The following is a 20,726-nucleotide window of genomic DNA, read 5'->3' on the forward strand; positions in this document are numbered from 1 at the left end:
GTCCCGAGGCGCCAATTCCGCCTTTTCCTCCCCCTTCCTGCGAGTTCTCCTCGCCCTTTGGCCGCTCTTCCCGCCCGTTTCGGGTTTTCCTGGGATTTGTGTTTTATGGGGAGCTCAGGCTGGGAAGGCCTGGGCTGCTCCCAGCCCTTGCCTGGCTCTGGAGCAGCCAAAATCCAGGATTTTGGGGGGTTGCCTGTGGGGGTGTTTTCCCTCATCCCAAAACCAGGATTCGCTCGGGGACTTTGGATGTCCCTGCAGGCAGAGCATTCCCTGGATATTCCCAGGAACCTTTCCGTAGGTCCTGCACAAAGCCCAGTGCCACCTCCCTGTCCCCAGGAGCGTCCCCTGCCCCGGTCCAGCCGGTGACAGCTCCGGCCCCTCGGGAATTCCGCCAGCGTCATTTTCCACACCAGCCGCGACTTTTCCAGGTGCAGAAAGGAGGAGACCTTGGGAAACATTCCCAGGATTCCGGCCAGGCACCTGCGTGGTGCTCCAGGGGTTTTGGGGCACAAAGGGCGCCCTGGGCACGGCCCTTTCCCCCTTTTTTCCCATTTTCCCCCCCTTTTCCCCCCTTTCCCCCCCTTCCTGGCTGGCAGCAGCTGCGGCGCTCGGAGAATTCCCAAGCCATGCATTTTTAATTCCCTAAGAACCAGCAGCCATTTCAGCGCCCGCCCTGAGCGCGGCTTTGGCGGCGGCGAGCGGCCCCAGAGGCTCCCTGGATGCTCCCATTCCCTGGATGCCCTTCCCGAATCTCCGGGCTGGAGGTGGGCGCTGGCCCCGAGGAGCAAGGAAAAGGGGCGACCCCTGAGGGAGGATGGGAGTGAGCCGGGAGAGGATCCCGCTGATCCAGGGTGGGAAAAGTGCAGGATCCCACTGGTCTGGGGTGGGAAAAGTGTGGGAAGAACCCCATTGATCTATGGTGGGATCGGTGCTGGAGGATTCCCACTGATCTGGGGTGGGAAAAGTGGAGGAGAATCCCACTGATCCAGGCTGGGAAAAGTGGAGGATCCCACTGATCCCGAGTGGGATCAATGCTGGAATATCCCACTGATCTGGGGTGGGAAAAGTGGAGGATCCCACTGATCCTGAGTGGGATCAATGCTGGAATATCCCACTGATCCAGGCTGGGGAAAGTGGAGGATCCCACTGATTTGGTGTGGGAAAATTGTGGGAAAAACCCCATTGATCTATGGTGGGATCAGTGCTGGAGGATTCCCACTGGGAAAAGTGAAGGATTCCACTGATCCAGGATGGGAAAAGTGGAGGATCCCACTGATTTGGGGTGGGAAAAGTGCTGGAGGATTCCCACTGATCCAGGATGGGAAAAGTGGAGGATCCCACTGATTTGGGGTGGGAAAAGTGGAGGATCCCACTGATATAGGGTGGGATTGATGCTGGAGAATCCTCGTTTACTAAGGGTGGGAAAAGTACTGGAAGAGCTTGATCCAGAGTGGGAATGGTGCTGGAGGATCCCACTGATCCAGGGTGGGAAAAGTGCAGGATCCCCCTGATTTGGGGTGGGAAAAGTGTGGGAAGGATCCCATTGATCCACGGTGGGATTTGTGCTGGGGGATCCCACTGATCCAGGGTGGGAGAAGCATCCATGAGCCAGGTTCCTGCATCCCTCTCCCTGATCCCTGGGATGTTCCCTGGAGCTCCCGCTGGGACAGCCCAGGATAAGGATGGGATCCTGTGTTGGGCATTCTCGGGATAAGGATGGGTTTGTGAGCCAGGAATTCTCAGGATAAGGATGGGCTCCTGTGTCAGGAATTCTCAGGATAAGGATGGGTTTGTGTGTCAGGAATTCTCAGAGCTCGGAATTTTGACTTCCTTGTGACACCAGCGGTGCCCTTCCCTGTCCCTGCTGTCCCTTTCCTGGGAATTCTCCCATTCCCACCCTCCTGCCACCCGCGGTGCCCACGGATGCATTCCTGGCGCTGCCATTCCCGGGAATGCTCTGACGTGTCCCCTCTGTCCCCGCAGGTGGATGAGGAGGGAGCGCTGTGAGCCCGGCCCGTGACTCTCCTGCCAGGTGAGCCTGGCCCTGCGATCCAGCCGGGAATGTGGGCTGGGAATGGCCCTGGGATGGGGGATCCAGCCAGGAATGTGGGCTGGGAATGGCCCTGGGGCAGGGGATCCAGCCGGGAATGGCCCTGGGATGGGCGATCCAGTCAGAAATATGGGCTGGGAATGGCCCTGGGGCATCCAGCCGGGAATGGTCCTGGAGTAAGGGATGGCCCTGGGATGGGGGATCCAGCTGGGAATGTGGCCCTAAGGCCGGGGATCCAGTCGGGAATGCCAACCAGGAATGGCCCTGCAGCCCCTGGGGCGGGGGATCCAGCCAGAAAACTCTTCTGGGGATCAGGGGTGGGAGATGGGGACGGGAATGGGAAAAACTGGGAAAGGGTGGCGGGGCTTGGAGCAGTCCCATTCCAGGAATGGGAATGGGGAAAGGCTGGGAAAAACTGGGAAAGGCTGGGAAAAACTGGGAAGGGCTGGGAAAGGCTGGCAGGGCTCAGAGCAATCCTGGCTCGGGTGTGGAGAGTTGAGGGCAGGAATGGGAATGGGAGAAGTTGGGAAAACTGGGAAAGGCTGGAAAGGCTCCGAGCGGTGCTGGCTGTGAGCAAGGCAGGGGCAGCCGTGGCTCTGGGATGTGCCCTCAGCAGGAAAATCCCATGGGAATGTGGCTGGGCAGGCCCCCCTCCCCTGGAAAATCCCATGGGAATGTGGCTGGGCAGGGCCCCCCCCCAGGAAAATCCCATGGGAATGTGGCTGGGCAGGCCCCCCAGGAAAATCCCATGGGAATGTGGCTGGGCAGGGCCCCCCAGAGCCGTGGGGCTTCTCCCGGACCCTTTGGAAGCTCCGGCTGCCCCTGGCACCGGTGGCACTGGGATGGGGACACTGGGATGTCCCATGGAGGTGACCAAGGAAAAGTGTCTGGATCCTCCTGATCCAAACCCTCCTTCCAGAAGGGGTTTTTCCTTAGGGGTTTTCCCAATCTCTGTCCCAACCTCTTCCTGTGGCCCTTGGAGCTCCTCTGTTCCTAGAAAAGATCCTGATCCTGATCCCCATCCCGATCAACCCAGATCCCAATCCCGATCCTGATCCTGATCCCAACCTCAACCCCAATCCTGATCTCAATCCTGATCCCAATCCTAATCCCAGTCCCAAACCAGCCCCAGGACCTGCTGCTTTTCCCATCTGGAGCCATTCCTGGTGCTGGGAATCATCAGGATTTGGGATTCCAGCTCCTGTCCCTGGGCTGACCCCATCCCATCCCATCCCATCCCATCCCATCCCATCCCATCCCATCCCATCCCATCCCATCCCATCCCATCCCATCCCACCCCAGGGATGAGCTGGAATTCCCACAGGGACACCTCAGGAGCTCTCCCGGCCCCTTCCCTGCCTGTTCCAGGCTTTGGGATGAAATCCTGGGAACCGGGGATCAAACCAAGGAACAGGAATTCCAGAGGAGCCCAGGGGGCTTCTCCCGGCTCCAGCCTCATCCCGGAACCTCAGGAATGCACTTCCAGCGCTTTATTCCCGACCATTTCCAACCATTCCAAGCCACTCCAAACCATTCAAATCCCCGTTTTCCCACTCTGGGCGCTGCAGGCGCTTCCCTGCCGGCTGTGGGAGGGAACGCGGGAACGTGGGAACGCGGGAACGTGAGAATGCGGGAATGTGGGAGCTTTCCCAAGCTGTTCTCCCTCTGGAATGCGCGTCTGGAGTCTCCCGCTGGTGCCAGACTCGAGGGATGCCGTGGTGGGGTGACAGCGCCGTTCCCTGATTCCCTGGATTTCTCTGTAATTCCTGGGATTTCTTCCTGGCTCCCAGAATTTCTCCTTGATTCCTGAGATTTTGCCCCAGTTCCCAGAATTTCTCAGCGATTCCCTGGATTTCTCCCCGCTTCCCAGAACTTCTCCCCCACTTCCTGGGATTTCCCCCTGATTCCCAGGATTTCTCTGCGATTTCCAGAATTCCTCCCCAGTTCCTGGGGTTTCTCCCCAACTCCTGCAATTTCTCCTTGATTCCTGGGGTTTTATCCCGATTCCCGGAATTTCTCTGTGATTCCCAGAATTTCTCTGTAATTCCCAGATTTCTCTGTAATTCCCAAATTTCCCCCTGATTCCTGGGATTCCTCCCTGATTCCCACGATTTCTCCTCGATTTCTAGGATTTTGCCCCAATTCCCAGAATTTCTCCACAATTCATGGAATTTCTCCTCAATTCCCACCATTTCTCTGTGACTCCCAGAATTTCTCCCTGAATCCCGTAATTTCTCCCTGATTCCTGGGGTATCTCCCCAATTTCCAGAATGCCTCCCCGATTCCCATAATTTCTCCTCAATTCCCAGAATTTCTCTCTGATTCCTGGAATTTCTCCCCAGTTCCCAGAACTTCCCTCCGATTCCCGAATTTTCTCCAGATTCCTGTAATTTCTCCCCAATTCCTGTAATTTCTCTCTGATTCCTAGAATTTCTCTCTGATTCTCGGAATTTCTCCCCAATTCCCAGAATTTCTCCCTGAATCCTATAATTCCTCCCCGATTCCCAGAATACCTCCCCGATTCCCATAATTATTTCCCCCCCCTAATTCCAGTAATTCCTCCCCGATTCCCGCAATTAATTTCCCCCTAATTCCCGCAATTTCTCCCCAATTCTCGCCATTTCTCCAATCTCCAGAATTTCCCCGCCATTCCCAGAATCCATTTCCCCCCATTCCCGGGATCCCGCTCCGTTTCCCGGCCTCTCCCGGCTCTGGCTCGGGATTAGCGGCGGCCCCGCCGAGCAGATGGAGCGGGGCTGATCCCATTAGCGGCGCTGCCGGGGGGGCCCGGGATGTTTGTCCCGCCTGGATCCAGCTCCGGGTGGCTCCGAGGCCTCGGGCAGCGCGGAATTCCCGGGAACAGGTGAGCTCCAGCTCCCGGGATGGGCTCTGCTGGTTCCACCAACGCTTCCGCGGAATTCCCGGAGGCTCCCGGTGCTTTTGGGGTCAGCGTGGGGGTGGCAGAGGGGACAGGACGTGGCAGTGCCACCACCGAGCCGTCCCGCGTGGCACCAGCGGGATTTCCCGGGATGAGGGCGGGAATTGTGGGATCTGTTGGTCCCCTGGTGGCACTGGGGGCTCTGGGGTTGTCCCTGCGCAGCTCCGGGCCTGCTCCTGCCCCGATCCATGGGAATGCTGGCGCTCCAGGCGGGAGCTGCTGCGGGACAGGGGGGGCTGTCCCCATCCGGGGATCCCTGGGGTCTCTGGGACCCTGGAATGCTCCAGCCCTGGCAGGGATTTCCTGTGTCCCGTACAAGCACTGCTCTGTCCCCTCTGTCCCCTCTGTCCCCCCTGTCCCCTGTGTCTCTGTCCCTGCTGTCCCCCCTGTCCCCTCTCTGTCCCTCTGTCCCCTCTGTCCCCTCTGTCTCTGTCCCTGCTGTCCCTCTGTACCCTGTCCCTCTGTCCCCTCTGTCTCTGTCACCGTCACCTCTGTCCATGCCTGCCCTGTCGCTGTCCCCTCTTTTGCTGTGTCTGTCCCCATTCCTGTCCCCCCTCCCTCTGTCCCTGTCCCCATTCCTGTCCCCTCTGTCCGTGTCCCCCCTGTCCCTGTCCCCTCTTTTGCTGTCCCCCCTGTCCCTCTGTCCCTGTCCCTCTGTCCCTGTCCCCATTCCTGTCCCCTCTGTCCCCTCTGTCCTTGTCCCCTCTTTTGCTGTCCCATCTGTCTCCTTCCTGCCCCCTGTCCCTCTGTCCCTGTTCCCATTCCTGTCCCTCTGTCCCTGTCCCTGTGTCTCCTTTGTCCATGTCCCCCCTGTTGCTGTGCCCTCTGTCTCCTCTGGTGCTGTCCCATCTGTCCCCATTCCTGTCCCCTCTGTCCCCCTGTTCCCCTGTCCCTCTGTCTCTGTCCGTGTCCCATTCCTGTCCCTCTGTCTCTGTCCGTGTCCGTCTGTCCCTCTGGCTGCGCAGGTCCCGCAGTGCCGCGCGTGGCGCTGCCGTTTCCATGGTGACGGTGCCGGGAACGTTCCCATGGATACGGAGCAGGATGGGGGAGCCCCGAAACCGGGGGGACATTCCCGAAACCGGGGGGACATTGCCGAAACCGGGGGGACATTCCTGAAACTGGGGGGACATTCCTGAAACTGGGGGGACATTCCCGATCCATTCCCAATCCAGGGGGGACATTCCCGATCCATTCCCAATCCAGAGGGGCCCAGGATGGGGAGGCTCCAAAACTGTGGCCTGTCCCCAAATCCTTGTCCTGTCCCCAAATCCTTGTCCTGTCCCCAAATCTCTGTCCTGTCCCCAAATCTCTGTCCTGTCCCCAAACCTGTGACCTGTCCCCAGTCCCCTCTCCTGTCCCCAAACTTCTGTCCTGTCCCAAAATCTCCCTCCTGTTCCCAAAATCTGTGTTGTGTCCCAAAATCCCTGTCCTGTCCTAAATCTGTGTCCTGTCCCCAATCCTCTGTCCAGTCCCCAAATCTCCCTCCTGTCCCCACACCTGTGGCCTGTCCCCACACCCCTGCCCTGTCCCCAAACCCCTCTCCAGGGCCTGGGACCGCTGGGAATTTTGGGATTTTGTGGCACCAAACTCTGGGATGATCCTGGAAGGACCAGGCAGGGATGGAGCAGCTCCAGCAGTAAAATCAGGAATGTCCATCCTGGAAATCAGGAGCTCCAGGAGAATTGGGAATGTTCATCCCAGAACAAAGGAGCTCTGGGCTGACCCAATTCTGGCTTCTAGGGCCTGAAGGATCTGTGGGAAACAGGGAGAGGGAAAAACCCCAAAGGATGGAGGGACAGCACCCAGGGAATGGCTCCCAGTGCCAGAGGGCAGCCAGGGATGGGATCTTGGCAATGAGGAATTCCTGGCTGGGCTGGAATTGCCAGAGCAGCTGGGGCTGCCCCTGCATCCCTGGCAGTGCCCCAGGCCAGGCTGGACACTGGGGCTGGAGCAGCCTGGGACAGTGGGAGGTGTCCCCAGGTGGTGGCACTGGGTGATCGGTAATGTCCCATCCCATTCTGTCATTCTCTGATCCTATTCCAGAAATCTGGGGAATCCCAAAAAGCTCCGCCCGGGATCCCTGAATCCCCCCATCCCGATATTTGGGGACACTGATGTCCCCCCTTGTCCCGCTGGTGTCCCCATGTCCCCAGGGGGGTGGCGCTCGCCCTTTAATGCCCGGTCCGGCCCCTCCGCGGTGTCCCAGTGCCCCTGGAAGAGCGGGAGAGGAAAAATCCATGGAATTACCCGGCAGGCGCTGGGGACACTGCGGGGACACTGCGGGGACACTGCGGCCACCCGCGGGCGATCGATGCTCCCCGCGCTGTCCCCGTGTCCTGGCACGGGCGGGGACTCCAGGGGGACAATCCTGATCCTGTCCCTTCCCTTCCCCTGCTCCTTCCCCTGCTCCTGTCCCTGTCCCTTCTTGTCCTTTCTCCTGTCCCTGTCCCCTGTCCCTGTCCCCGGGTTTGTCCCCGACCCCCCCGCGGTGACAGAGGACACGCGGGGCCGGCCCGGGCCGCTCCGTGTCCCCGTCACGTGGCTTGGGGACAGCAGCGGTGACCTGACCGTGGCCGGATGAGCGCGGGGACAGCGCGGCGGGGCTGGCACCGCCCCAGGACCGGCCCGGTGGCACTGCCAGCCCCGCGGGGGCGGCACGGCGGGGACGGAGCGGGACAGCCCCCGTGCCCCCGTGCCCCCGTGTGTGTCCCCCCCATTCCCGAGGGTTCCAGGGTCACTCAGGAGCGGCCCCGCAGGTGACGAACGGCACCGATTGTCCCCGGGCCCAAGCGACATTCCTGAACCTTCCCGGGAGCCATTGGATCCCTGATCCTTCCAGGATCCCTGATCCTTCTGGGAGGGTCTGGATCCCTGATCCTTCTGAGAGGGATTGGATCCCTGATCCTTCCAGGGCAAGGATTGGATCCCTGATCCTTCCCAGGAGGGATTGGATCCCTGATCCTTCCAGGGCAGGGATTGGATCCCTGATCCTTCCAGGGCAGGAATTGGATCCCTGATCCTTCTGGGCAGGGATTGGATCCCTGATCCTTCCAGGGCAGGAATTGGATCCCTGATCCTTCTGGGCAGGGATTGGATCCCTGATCCTTCCACATCCCCTGATCCAGGTGAGGCTTTGGCTCCCTGATCTTTCCAGATTCCCAGATATTTCTAGGAAAGGGATTGTCTCCAGATCCTTCCAGGGCTGGGTTTGGCTCGCTTGATCCTTCCAGGAGAGGGTCTGGATCCCTGATCCTTCCAGGGCAGGGTTGGATCCCCGATCCTTGCAGGAGAGGGATTGGATCCCTGATCCAGGTGAGGCTTGAGCTCCCTGGTTCTTCCAGGCTTCCTGATCCTTCCCAGGAGGGACTGGATCCCTGATCCAGGTGAGGGATTGGCTCCAGATCCCTCCCCGATCCTTCCCAGACAGGGATTGGAACCCTGATCCTTCCAGGGCAGGGTTTGGCTCCCCTGAGAATTCCCGGTGTGGGTCTGGATTCCCAGATCTTCCAGGCCCCCTGATCCAGGTGAGGCTTTGGATCCATGATCTTTCCGAGTTTGGCTCCCTTGATCCTTCCAGGGCAGGGATTGGATCCCAGATCCTTCCAAGGCAGGGATTGGATCCCAGACCCTTCCAGGGCAGGGATTGGATCCCTGATCTTTCTGGGTTTTATTCCCCTGATCCTTCCACATTCCCTGATCCAGGTGAGAGATTTTGTCACCCTGATCCTTCCACATTCCCTGATCCAGGTGAGGCTTTGGCTCCCTGATCTTTCCAGACTCCCAGATATTTCCAGGACAGGGATTGTCTCCAGATCCTTCCAGGCAGGAATTGGATCCCAGATCTCTTCAGGAGAGGGATTGGATCCCTGATCCTTCCAGGTTTCCTTCCCCTGATCCTTCCAGGATCCCTGATCCAGGCCAGGTGGAGCTACAGGGTTGGATCCAGCTCTGCAGGCCAGGAATTGTTCGGAATTCATGGAAAGAAGGGCAGGAATTGTTTGGAATTCATGGGAAGAAGGGCAGGAATGGTTTGGAATTCATGGGAAGAAGGGCAGGAATGGTTTGAAGTCTCTGAAAGCACGGGAATTGTTCAGGATCTCTGGAAGGGCAGGAATAGTTTGGGATCCATGGAAAAAAGGGCAGGAATTGTTTGGGATCCCTGGAAGGGCAGGAATAGTTTGGGATCCCTGGAAGGGCAGGAATTGTTTGGGATCCCTGGAAGGGCAGGAATAGTTTGGGATCCCTGGAAGGGCAGGAATTGTTTGGGATCCCTGGAAGGGCAGGAATAGTTTGGGATCCATGGCCCCTCTCCCATGTGTCCGGGCAGTGACAATTCCAGGGCTGGAAAATCCCAGCTGGGATTTTCCCAGCTCTTCCTGGGCCCATTCCCAGTGATCCCAGCAGGATGCCAGGTCTCCCTTGGCCCTGTCATTCCCGGCTGTTTTTCCCAGGAAAAGCTCGGGAACGGCCTCACCTGGGCACACACCGAGCCAGGTGCTTCCCAAAAACCCTTTTCCCAAAGGATCCTGGATTTTCTGGATTGGGATGTGGGTGTGGAGAGGAGGCAGCAGCTTCCCAGCCATCCCTGAGCTTGGGAAAACCGGGAAAGTTGGGAAAGAGAAGGAATTTGACCCTGATTCCAATCCTAGGGGAAAATTCCAATTCCCAGGTAAAAATTCCAGTTCCAGGGAAAAGCTCCAATCCCAGGGAAAAAAATCCATTTCCCTGGGAAAGCTCCAATCCCAAAATTCCAATCCCAGGGAAAAAATTAAATCCCAGGGAATAACTTCAATCCCAGTGAAAAGCTCCAATCCAATCTGAAAATCCCCCCCCAAAATCCCCCCAAAAATTCCCAAAAATCCTTTCCAGGTCTCCCCATCCCACTGCCCTTACCCCAGGATTCTCCCGGCTGGATTCCCTCTGGAATTTCCCTCTGAATTTCTGTTCTCTCTGGAATTGCTCTTCCCTCTGGAATTGCCTCTCCCAGCATTGGAATTCGGGCAAGGCTCCAGATTTTTAATCCTGAAATGATGGGAAGAAGGCAGGAAATCTGGGAATTCTGTTCCCGCGGGAAAAGGCGGGAAGGAGGCTCTGCTCCAACCCTCTTGGGAATGCTTGGAAATCCGGGGAATGTTCAGAAATCCAAGGAAAGCTCAGAAATCCAAGGAATTTTCAGAAGCCCGAGGAAAATGCCACCGCAGGGAAAAAAATCTTGGAATATTTTTCCAGCTCCCTTGGAAGCTTTTCCAACCTTGTGTTTTTTCCCCCTGCTGTTGGAATGAGGCTCTTTGGGCTGTGATTGCTAAAAGATTCCATGGATTCCTTGGGGAAAAAAAAAAAGTAGAATTGTTTGGATTTCGTGAGCAGAGAAATGGATTTAAGGAGGGAAAACGACTCTGCAAAACGGAATTTGGGGTATTATTCCGTTGTGGAATTTTTTCCAACCTTTCCCAGATGGGGTCTTAAAATTATTGGGAATTAATGAGGTATGGGAGAAAAAAAAAAAAAAAAAGGGAAAAAAAATCCCAGGGATCGCCATCTGGAGCGCTCCATTTGTGGGATAACGAGGCAGAGAGAGGGGAAAAAATGGGAATAAATCAAACCCGGGATTTGGGAAAGGGGAGAGGAGAATTTGGGATTGGATTGGGGCATGGATCCAAAGGGATCCACAGGGATCCAAAGGGTTTTCCCATCTGCCACAGATCAGGAGGATCCCGTGGTTTTCCCTGTTTATCCCAGTTTTTCTCCTTCCCAAGTGCATTTTCCCGGCTGGAATTTTGGGGTTTTCCTGCTCTTTTTCCTCCTCCCTCAGGGTGGGATCCCGAAATTATTTTGTGGGGTCCCTTTAGGGGATAGATCCTGCTGGGAAAATTCCATGGAATTCCCGAGGAGATTCCATGTGAAAAGTGGGGCTGATCCCAGAAAACTCGGAAATGGGCCCTGCTCAGGGAATTCCATGGAATTCCTGGAGAGATTCCGTGCAGGAGCAGTGTTGGAGTCCTGGAATCCCTTTGTGGGGTCCCTTTAGGGGATGGGTCCTACAGGGAGAATTCCCTGGATTTCCTGAGGAGATTCCATGCGAAAAGTGGGGCTGATCCCAGAAAACTCCTGGGAATGGGCCCAGCTGGGGGAATTCCATGGAATTCCTGAGGAGATTCCGTATGAAAAGCAGGGCTGATCCCGGATCTCTCCTGGGAATGGGCCCAGCTGGGGGAATTTTTGGGATCCCTTCCCATATTTCTTTTTTCTGGGAGTGTTTCCAGAGGGTCCCTATGGGAATGTCCGTGTCCATCCTGGGGGATCCTTTCCTAAGGGATGATCCCTGCTGGGAATGGGGGTTCCAGGGTCCCTTCCCAGATTTCTCTGTCCTTGGGAATGGTTCTTCCTGGGGACACTCCCAGCTGGGGACGGGGATTCCAGGAGTCCCTTCCCACATTCCTCCATCCTTGGGAATGCCCTTCCTGGTGGGATATTCCCGGGAATCCCTGTGGGAATGTCCATGGGGAGAGTGGGAGTTCACTCCTGGACATTTCCTGAGGAACGGCCCTTCCTGGGGCTATTTCCAGAGGGTCCCTGAGGGAATGTCCGTGTCCATCCCGGGGATCCTTTCCTGAGGGACGATCCCTGCTGGGAATGGGGGTTCCAGGGTCCCTTTCCAGATTTCTCTGTCCTTGGGAATGGCCCTTCCTGGGGCTATTTCCAGAGGGTCCCTCCCTGAGGGAATGTCCGTGTCCATCCCGGGACTCCCATCCCAGGTTTCTCCTTGGGAATGGTCACTTTTTCAGGACAATCCCTGCCGGAGGGGGGGAGGTTTGTGAGATCCTGTGGGAATGTCCCTGGGGAGAGTGGGAATTCACTCCTGGACTTTTCCTGAGGAACGGCTCTTCCTGGGGAGCCATTCCAGAGGGGGAGTCCATGTCCCGGGGGTCCCTTCCCAGATTTCCCCATCCCTTGGGAACGCCGCTTTCTCCCCGCTGGCTCTGCCGGTTCCGGGGCTCCCTCGGGGGCTCGGGGATGCCGCTCCCGGGGCTGTCCCGCCGCTCCTCTCACCCCTCGCTTCCCCCCGCAGGGCCCCGGGCGGGCGCTGAGCGCGGCCCCGGCGCGGTGCGGAGCCGGAGCCGGTGCCGGTGCCGGTGCGGGAGCGGAGCGGGCGCGGGCCGCCCGCCGCGGCGCACGGAGCATGCCTCTGAGCCCCGCGGGCAGCAAGCATGAGAGCCCCGAGTCGCCGCCGCCGGAGCCGCCGCCGGAGCGCCAGCCCCGAGTCGCCGCCGTCAGCAGCAGCAGCGGGGAGCCGAGCCCCGGCCTGCGGGAGGAGCCGCGCCTGGAGCCGGCCCGGGGCCACGGCGGGCCCCGCTCGCCCAAGCTGGCGGCCCCGGCGCGCATGGAGGAGCCCGCGCCCGGCGCCATCGTGGTGCGCATCGGCATCCCCGACCTGCAGCAGACGGTGAGTGCGGAGGGAGGCACCGGGCACGGAGGGAGCAGGGAGGGAGCCCCGAGCGGCCACCGCCGCGCCGGGACCGCCCGAGCCGGGAGGGATGCGCACCGGGAGGGATGGGCAGCGGGACCGCCCGAGCCGGGAGGGATGCGCACCGGGAGGGATGGGCAGCGGGACCGCCCGAGCCGGGAGGGATGCGCACCGGGAGGGACGCGCACCGGGACCGCGCCGAGCCGGGATGCGCACCGGGAGGGACGCGCACCGGGACCGCGCCGATCCGGGATGCGCAGCAGGAGCCGCACCGGGACCGCGCCGAGCCGGGATGCGCACCGGGAGGGATGCGCACCGGGACCGCGCCGAGCCGGGATGCGCAGCGGGAGCCGCACCGGGAGCGCCCGAGCCGGGAGGGATGCGCAGCGGGAGCCGCACCGGGAGCGCCCGAGCCGGGATGCGCAGCGGGAGCCGCACCGGGAGCGCCACCGCGAGCGGCCCGCGCTGGGATGCGCAGCCCAGAGCGGCCCCGATCCGCATCCAGAGCCGCCCTCACCCGCACTCACAGCGGGCCCGGTCCGCGCCGCGATCCGCACCCGGACCGGCCCCAAACCTCGCTCAGACCGGCCCCGTTCCGCACCCACATCGGTCCCGAGCCTCACTCAGACGGGTCCCGATCTGCGCCCCGGTCCGCAGCGGGTTCGGCGCCGCACCGGCACTGGCCGCGACCCGCATCCCACCCGCTCCCAGCCCCGCTCCCGCTCCCGGCACCGGCAAACTTCTCCCCGCCGCGGGCCCGGCAGAACGGGTCCCATCGCCCGGGTCCCCGGTGTCCCCAGCCCGGTGTCCCCCCGCTCCCGTGGTGCCCGGTGGCAGCGCTGCCATCCCGGGGTGCGGCCGCGGCGTGGGGCCGCTCCCCGCCCCAGGGCTCCGCACCCACAGGGATTGGGCTGGGAACGGGACCGGGACTAGGACTGGGATTGGGACCAGCTCCAGGAGTGGGACTGGGACCAGGCTGGGAATGGGCAGCAGGGGCAGCTCCAGCACTGCTCTGGAACCGGGAGCAGCTCTGGGACTGGGATTGGGACCAGGACTGGGATTGGGATCGGCTCCAGGACTGGGACTGGGACTGGGACTGGGGCCAGGCTGTGGGGCCACAGTACCGGCGTGTGACGGTCACTCGTGCCCAGGGGGCTCCGCTGGGCTGGACAGTGGTGGCGTGGTGGACACTGGAATGGTGTGGGGTGATGGACACTGGAATGGCATGGGGTGGTGGACACTGGAATGGTTTGGGGGTGATAGACACTGGTTTGGGGTGATGGACACTGGAATGGTGTGGGGTGATGGACACTGGAATGGTTTGGGGGTGATAGACACTGGAATGGCGTGGGGTGATGGACACTGGAATGGTGTGGGGTGATGGACACTGGTTTGGGGTGATGGACACTGGAATGGTGTGGGGTGATGGACACTGGTTTGGGGTGATGGACACTGGAATGGTGTGGGGTGATGGACACTGGTTTGGGGTGATGGACACTGGAATGGTGTGGGGTGATGGACACTGGTTTGGGGTGATGGACACTGGACTGGGGGTCATGTGCCAGTGCCATTGGTGGGATGTGCCAGAGTGACCCCGGGAATGACCCCAGAGGGACCCCGAAGTCCAGGAGTGACCCCGGGGTGACCCAGGAGGGCACAGCCCTGGTGAGGGCGCAGGGATCCAGGAAACCAGAATTCCCTGGACTTGGGGGATGTGTAGGGAATGAGGAGCAGGAAAAGCTGAAGGGCCGCAAGGATGGGGTAATTAACAGCCCTCATTAGGGGAGTGGGCAGCTGGAGGTGACAAGGCTGAGGTGACAAGGGTGAGGTGACAAGGGTGAGGTGACAAGGGTGAGGTGACAGACCTGGGGTGAGCAGAGGGCACCGAGGGCAGGCAGAGCCTCTTGGACAAGGAAAGTTCTCTTGTGGAGCCTGGCATGGGGTCCCCATGGGGACTGCGGGGTGGTGGCACTGGGGACACCGAGCCTGTGGCCAGTGGCACTGGGGACTCATGGGCTGTGTCTGGTGGCACTGGGGACACTGAGCTGGCAGTGGCTGGTGACACTGGGGACATTGAGTCTGTGGTCAGTGGCACTGGGCACACAGAGCTGGCAGAGACTGGTGGCACTGGGGACACCGAGCCTGTGTCCGGTGGCACTGGGGACACAGGGCCTGTGTCTGGTGGCACTGGGGACACTGAGCTGTTGGAGGCTGGTGGCACTGGGGACACTGGGGACACTGGGGACACTGAGCTGTCGGAGGCTGGTGGCACTGGGGACTCACGGGCCGTGTCTGGGGACGCTGGGGACACGGGGCCTACACTGTCCCCTGTGGTCGGTGGCACTGGGGACACTGAGGTGGCCGAGGGCATCCCAGAGGTGCCTCTGGAGCTCTGGATCCACGGCCAATGTCCCACCGGCTCTTCCATAAAAACTCTGCTGGAGATGGGAACTCTTTGGGATCACCAGGATGGGAATTCTCTTGATCACCAGTTTGGGAACTCTTTGGGATCACCGGGATGGGAATTCTCCCGATCATCAGTCTGTGAATTCTTTGGGATCACTGGGATGGGAATTCTTTGGGATCATCAGTTTTCCAGCCCCAAGTCTGGCTCCATCCCGGCATTCCCAAGGTCAGGAATGCCATAAAGCTCGGGTTATGGAATTCCCATTTTTTTTTTTTCTGGGAACCTGCAGGTGGGATTTGAAAGTCCCGGGAAGTTTTCCTGCCCTCCTGGAATTTGCTCATCCCAAATCCTTGGAATTCCCTGGAAGTGCTGGAATTCACGGGTGCAAATCTCCCCCCAGTTTTCCCGGGAATTAAAGGGCCTTTTCCATTGGCCCATCCCAGTTTTTATCACCTGCACTTGAGCCAGGGAAGAGGGCTTAAATTCCCCACACCTGGAAAATCCTGGGAAAGCTCCCGGTGGGTGGTGGGGCTGCTCCAGAGAGCTGCAATTCCCAAAACCTCTGGAATTGCTCCCAACCCTCGGCCTTCCAGAGCTCTGGAAGAGCTTGGACAATGCTGGAAGGTCCCAGAGGTCTGAAAAATTTGGGACAATGCCTTCAGGTCAATGCTGGGAATGTTGGGATTATTTTGTGCAGGGCCAAGAGTTGGACTTTGAGATCCTTGGGGGGGGGTGTGGTTCCAGCTTGGAATGTTCTGGAATTCCGTGGGAAAGGGGAAAGTTTGGCAGGGAGCGGGGCTGTGGGAAACGAGGAATTTTTGGGGTCTTTCCTCCTCTTTTCTCCTTCTCTTCCCTTCCCAAGCGTCCCGGGGGTGATGGGATCCCAATTCCCGCTTCTCCCACCTCGGATTGTGGATGCAGGAGGTTGGGTTTTCCTGAGGTGTCCAGGGGGCCTGGAATGTCCTGGAATGTCCAGGGGGTCTGGAATGTCCTGGAATGTCCTGGGGTGCCCAGGTGGGAGGTTGGGAATGTCCTGGGATGTCTGAGCAGGTCTGGAATGTCCTGAGGCATCTGGAAGGTTGGGGAGCCAGGGGTGTCCCACTGATCCCAGGGCAGCATTCCAGGGAAACCACGGGGTGTCCCACTGATCCCATCACAGGATTCCAGGGAATCTGTGGCATGTCCCACTGATCCCTATGCAGCATTCCAGGGAAACCAGCCGTGATCCAGGATCTGGGCTCGGCCTGGAGCTCCCGGTGTTTCCCATCCTGGAGCTTTTCCATCGGGCAGGGAACCGATTCCCTTGGATGCCCTGAGCTCCGGAGATTTCCAGTTTTGGAATTTGAGGACCTGGATCACTCCCTGAGCTGGGAATGTGATCCTGGCAAAAGGAGGGTGCGGAAATCCCCGAGGATCATTTGGAGCTTCCCTGTCCCATCCCAGAGCCTCAGATCCTTCGGGAAGAGCCATTCCCGCCTCCGGCTGCTCCGTGGGAAGGGTGGTGGAGACCCGGGATAAAATTATCCCAACCTCCCACGGGGTCCGGGAGCTCGGAGCCGGATTTTAAGGAGACAGGAACACGCCCGAGCCGGGGTTGGTTCCTCTGGAATAATTTATGGATTCTGCACTGTTAAATCCCACGGGAAAACCCATTCCTGAAATTTGGCGGGAGCGCTTTGGGAGCAGCCTCCCTCTTTGGTGGGAAAAAGTGGCAAACCCAGGGAAAATCCCGGGAATGTGCCGAGTTTTCCTCTCTGTTGGCAGTGTTGGAATCCTGGAGGTGCCGGAGCAAACCTTGGGATTCTCCCATGGGAATGGGCTCCGTGGGGGCCGGCACTGGCTGTGATTCCAAAGGTTTTCCGTTTGTTTTTCCTCTGGAAGCAGGGGAAAGCTCATCCCAAGGAACCACAAGTTCATCACATCCCAGGAAATCCGGGATGTGGAGAGAGGGGAGGCTCCTGCAGCCTCGGGAAGCTGCCAGCATTCCCAGAGCTGGAATTTATGGGAACAGCTGGGAAAGATCAGGGATGTGCGGCCAGGGAGGAATTTTCTGGAATTTTCCAAAGGTTTTCCTCCCCCGTTTTGTGCTGGAAACTCTTCCTCTTCCCTTTGAAATCATGGAAAAGACGGAATTCAAATAAAATCCCAGCTGGATTCATCTGGGAGCAGCTCCCGGCACTGGATGGCCTGGGAGTGTCCATCTGGAATTCCAGAGGTTTTTCCTCACGGTTTCCGGGATGTGTTGGGAGCTCCCGGCCCTGATCCCTCAATCCTTGGAATGCTGGAGTGAGAATTCCCACGTTTTGTCCCTTCCGAGGCGGTTTTTAACTGGGAGCATCCCAGTTTTCCTCCGGCTTTGCCAAGGAGATCCCTCAGTGTTCCAAGGGTGGGTGGGAATGGGAATTCTGGTTGGGAATTCCTTTGGGATGAGGAAGAGGAGGCTCCTGCCCATCCCACGTGGCCGATTCCTGGGAAGGGAAGGGAGAACATGGAAAAGAGAGGGATGAGAGTGGAGATCCCACAGGAATGTGGATTCCAAGGGATGGGAACACCTGGAAAAGTGAAGGATGAGGGCGGAGGTCCTTCCGTGGGAATGTGGATTCCAAGGGATGGGAACACCTGGAAAAAGGAGGGATGGGAGTGGGCATGTGGATTCCAAGGGAAGAGAGAGCATGGAAAAGTGTGGGATGAGGGATCGCTCCTCTTCCCACCAATTCCCTGCCTCCATCCCGAGGCTTTTCCATTCTCTGTTTTCCCAGTCCTTAGATCCCAAAATTCCTGAAATTCTCCACTCTCCATTCTCCACTCTCCACTCTCCAGCCATGGGAACACTGTAAAAAAAAAAGGGAAAATCAGGAGAATTCGATTCCTGCAAGGGGAAAATCGGGATATTGGGAATGGCCCTTGGGAATGGCCCCAAACCTTTGATCCTTCCCTCCTTTCGCACTGCGGCAAAAACCCCGGGATGTCGAGAATTCCAATGGAATTTTCCCCCGTTTTAGGGCAGAATCAAAGCGCTTCCAAACAGGCCGGGAGCTGCTTTTTGCCTGGAGCTTCCCATTGTTTTTCCATGGAAATGCCGCTCCTTTCAGAGCCGCCGCATCGCGCTCCATGAATGGAGCAGCTGCTCCGCTTTTCTCCCCTCTTCCCCATTTCCATTTTTCCCGTCCCCAATTCCTGCAGGTGCTGCCTGCGGATTTTTCCAGGCTTTTTGTGGCTTTTTTTTTTTTTTTTTTTTTGGGAGCTGTTTTTTTTCCCGTGGCGGCCGTTGGAGCATCCAGAGGGAGGATCCGGATGGAGCAGAGTGAGAGTGTCCCGAAAACCAGTGGGAATCAAATGAGTGATTCCCAAAAATCCCCTGGGAGGATTCAGGTGCTTTAACCATAAATCCTGGAATCACTGAGCTTGGAAAAGAATTCCAAGATCAAATCCAAGCTGGGCCTGATCCCAATCCCAGAGCTCTGAGAGCCACATCCAGGAATTCCTTGGATTCCTCCATGGATGGCCATCCCGGCTTTTCCAGCCCCATCCCAGCTTTTCCAGGCCCTTCCCAGCTTTTCCAACCCCTGATCCAGAGGAAACGTGGGAAAGCTGCAGTTCCACCACATTTAAGTGGCTTTTTCCACCCCAAATCCGAACAATTCCATGGAAATAAATCCCATTTATCCCAAACAATTCCCCTGGCACATTCCAGCGGATGCCGAGCAGCAGAACCTCCGGAAATATTCCAGCACAACCCCAAATCCCGGGAATTGCCCCGGGGGCAAAGTCACCCTCTGTGAGCTCAATCAAACAAAGTGGATCGATGGGAATCTGAGCAATTCCCGATTTTTATCCGGGAGAAATCCGCCGGCAGCAAAATCCGCCCGCAAACAGCCGGAGCTGCCGTGCATTCCCAATCCACGGCTTTTTCCAAGGAAAATCCGACTCGGATCAAGCCGTGACCGGCACATTTGCAATTTAATAAATTTAAAAGATTTTACGACCAAAATTCCCTTTTTTTCTCCTCCCAAGCGGATTTGCTGGAACAGGAACAGGATGCATCCATTGAGGCAATTTTCATGGAAAACATCAATCCCATCTTTTCATTTTTCCAGCCATTTTTTTTTGGGAAGAGCACATTCCGTGCTTAATAAAGAGGAATTCTGAGTCATTTGAGGCGAGGAAAAATTGGCGTGAAAAGAAAATTAGCTGAGCGCTTGGAAATATTCCTAAAAAAAAATAAATCAGGAATAACGGCTCTGAATTCCATCTGCTGGATTCCTTGGGAATGTGGGAGCGACCAAAGAGCTCCCGCAGGAGGAAAGGAGAAAAAGGAACAGGAGGAAAAAAAAAAGGGATTTTTTTTCCCCAAGAATTCCTTAAAAATGAGGGTTTCTTGTGGCCAGCAAAATCTTGGAGCTGGGGGTTCTCAAATTCTGGGAATTGCCTGAAACGATGGGAATGGGGAAGGAAAAGGAACTCTTGGAAGGGAAGGAAATTCCTGCCCTTGTTCCCTCTGAGGGTCTGCAGATTCCAGGCCCTTCCCACCGGGAATGCCCTGGAGGGGCTGGAAAATCTCATAAATCCTGCTGGGAATCCCAAGAATTCCAGGATTCTCTCATTCCCTTGGGATGCAGATGGGATTCCCAGGGGAGAGTGGGAATTGTAAAATGTAAGGAATGCAGTGGGATCGGGTCTGGAAACCCCATGGATACCAAAGGGAGAAGAAAAGGCTGGAATTCCGTGTCCATGGCCAGTTTGTCCCGGCAGGAAATGATGGAAAAGGGGCTGGAATTAATGAGGGAATTAAGGAATGCCCGGGATCCAGAGCGGGAAAGAAGCAGCAGGAGAAAGGTTTGCACATTCCATGGGAAAGTTCTGGATCCTGGGGATAAGGAGGGGATGGAGCGGGGCCGGGGAAGGGAATGGAGCTGGGAAAGGGCTGGAAAACTCCAGAGGGGTTTGGGATTTGGGCTGGAAAACAGGAAAACACCTGAGGGATTTGGGAAAGATCTGGAAAACTCCGGCTGGTTTTGGAATTTGGGCTGGAAAACTCCGGAGGGATTTGGGATTTGGGAAAGATCTGGAAAACTCCGGCTGGATTTGGGATCTCGGCTGGAAAACTCCGGAGGGATTTGGGATCTGGGCTGGAAAACTCCGGCTGGATTTGGGATCTGGGCTCAGCCTGGAGCAGAGGCGGCTCTGGGGCTCCTTTGGGACGGGCTCTGGCTCATCCCGGGATTCTCAGGGAAGCTTCTGGAAGCCCTGGGCCGGCCCTGGGGCTCCCTCATTCCCGAGGGATTTCCCTTTGCTTCCCAGATTTCCATCGGGCCTGGGCTGGGCTCAGGGCTGGGCCGGGTGCTCCTGGATCCGGGATTTCCCGGCTTTGGCTTTTCCAAAGGGAAATTCCTTTTTTCTGATTTCTTTTCTCAATCCCGGATCCCATCCCACCTCATTCCCACATTTTATATTATTCCGGCTTTCCCAGCTTTTTCCATGCTGATATCCATGAAAATTTTAACGAATCAATTCAAACCACCCCAAAACACAGATTAATTAACCCTCATCCATTCCCACATTCCTGGAATTTTGGCTTTTCCATGGAAAAACTCCTTCGGCCGGGCTGTTAAAACTCATTTTTCCGGACGATCCCGTTTGGAATCAAACATTCCGCAGCCGCCTTTGTCCCGGATCTTCAATTATCCCGACATTCACGGGTCACTGATTAATTAATTAATTATGGTTGATTAATTAACCAATCAAATCCTTCCCCCTGCTCCCGTCGGGGATCGATAGAAATTCCGGCTTTTTGTTTTTATCCTGGTTTTTTACGGAATGAGGGAAGCCTGGAGTGAGGAGCGGGAGAGGGAACAAGCTCGTCCTT

At 57.7% G+C, this 20,726-nt stretch overlaps 1 protein-coding gene across 1 annotated transcript in view; it reads left to right on the forward strand.

Moving 5' to 3' along the window:
* Nucleotides 1-20,726, forward strand: part of SHANK3 (SH3 and multiple ankyrin repeat domains 3) — a 145,358-nt gene that overhangs the window by 9,264 nt on the left and 115,368 nt on the right. Inside the window, 2 exon segments of the mRNA XM_077179334.1 lie at nt 1,984-2,032; nt 12,058-12,432. Coding sequence (XP_077035449.1) covers nt 12,169-12,432 — 264 coding nt within the window. The 5' untranslated portion in view covers nt 1,984-2,032; nt 12,058-12,168.

This window comes from Agelaius phoeniceus, chromosome 5, assembly GCF_051311805.1.
Source record: "Agelaius phoeniceus isolate bAgePho1 chromosome 5, bAgePho1.hap1, whole genome shotgun sequence".
Lineage (NCBI taxonomy): Eukaryota > Metazoa > Chordata > Aves > Passeriformes > Icteridae > Agelaius > Agelaius phoeniceus.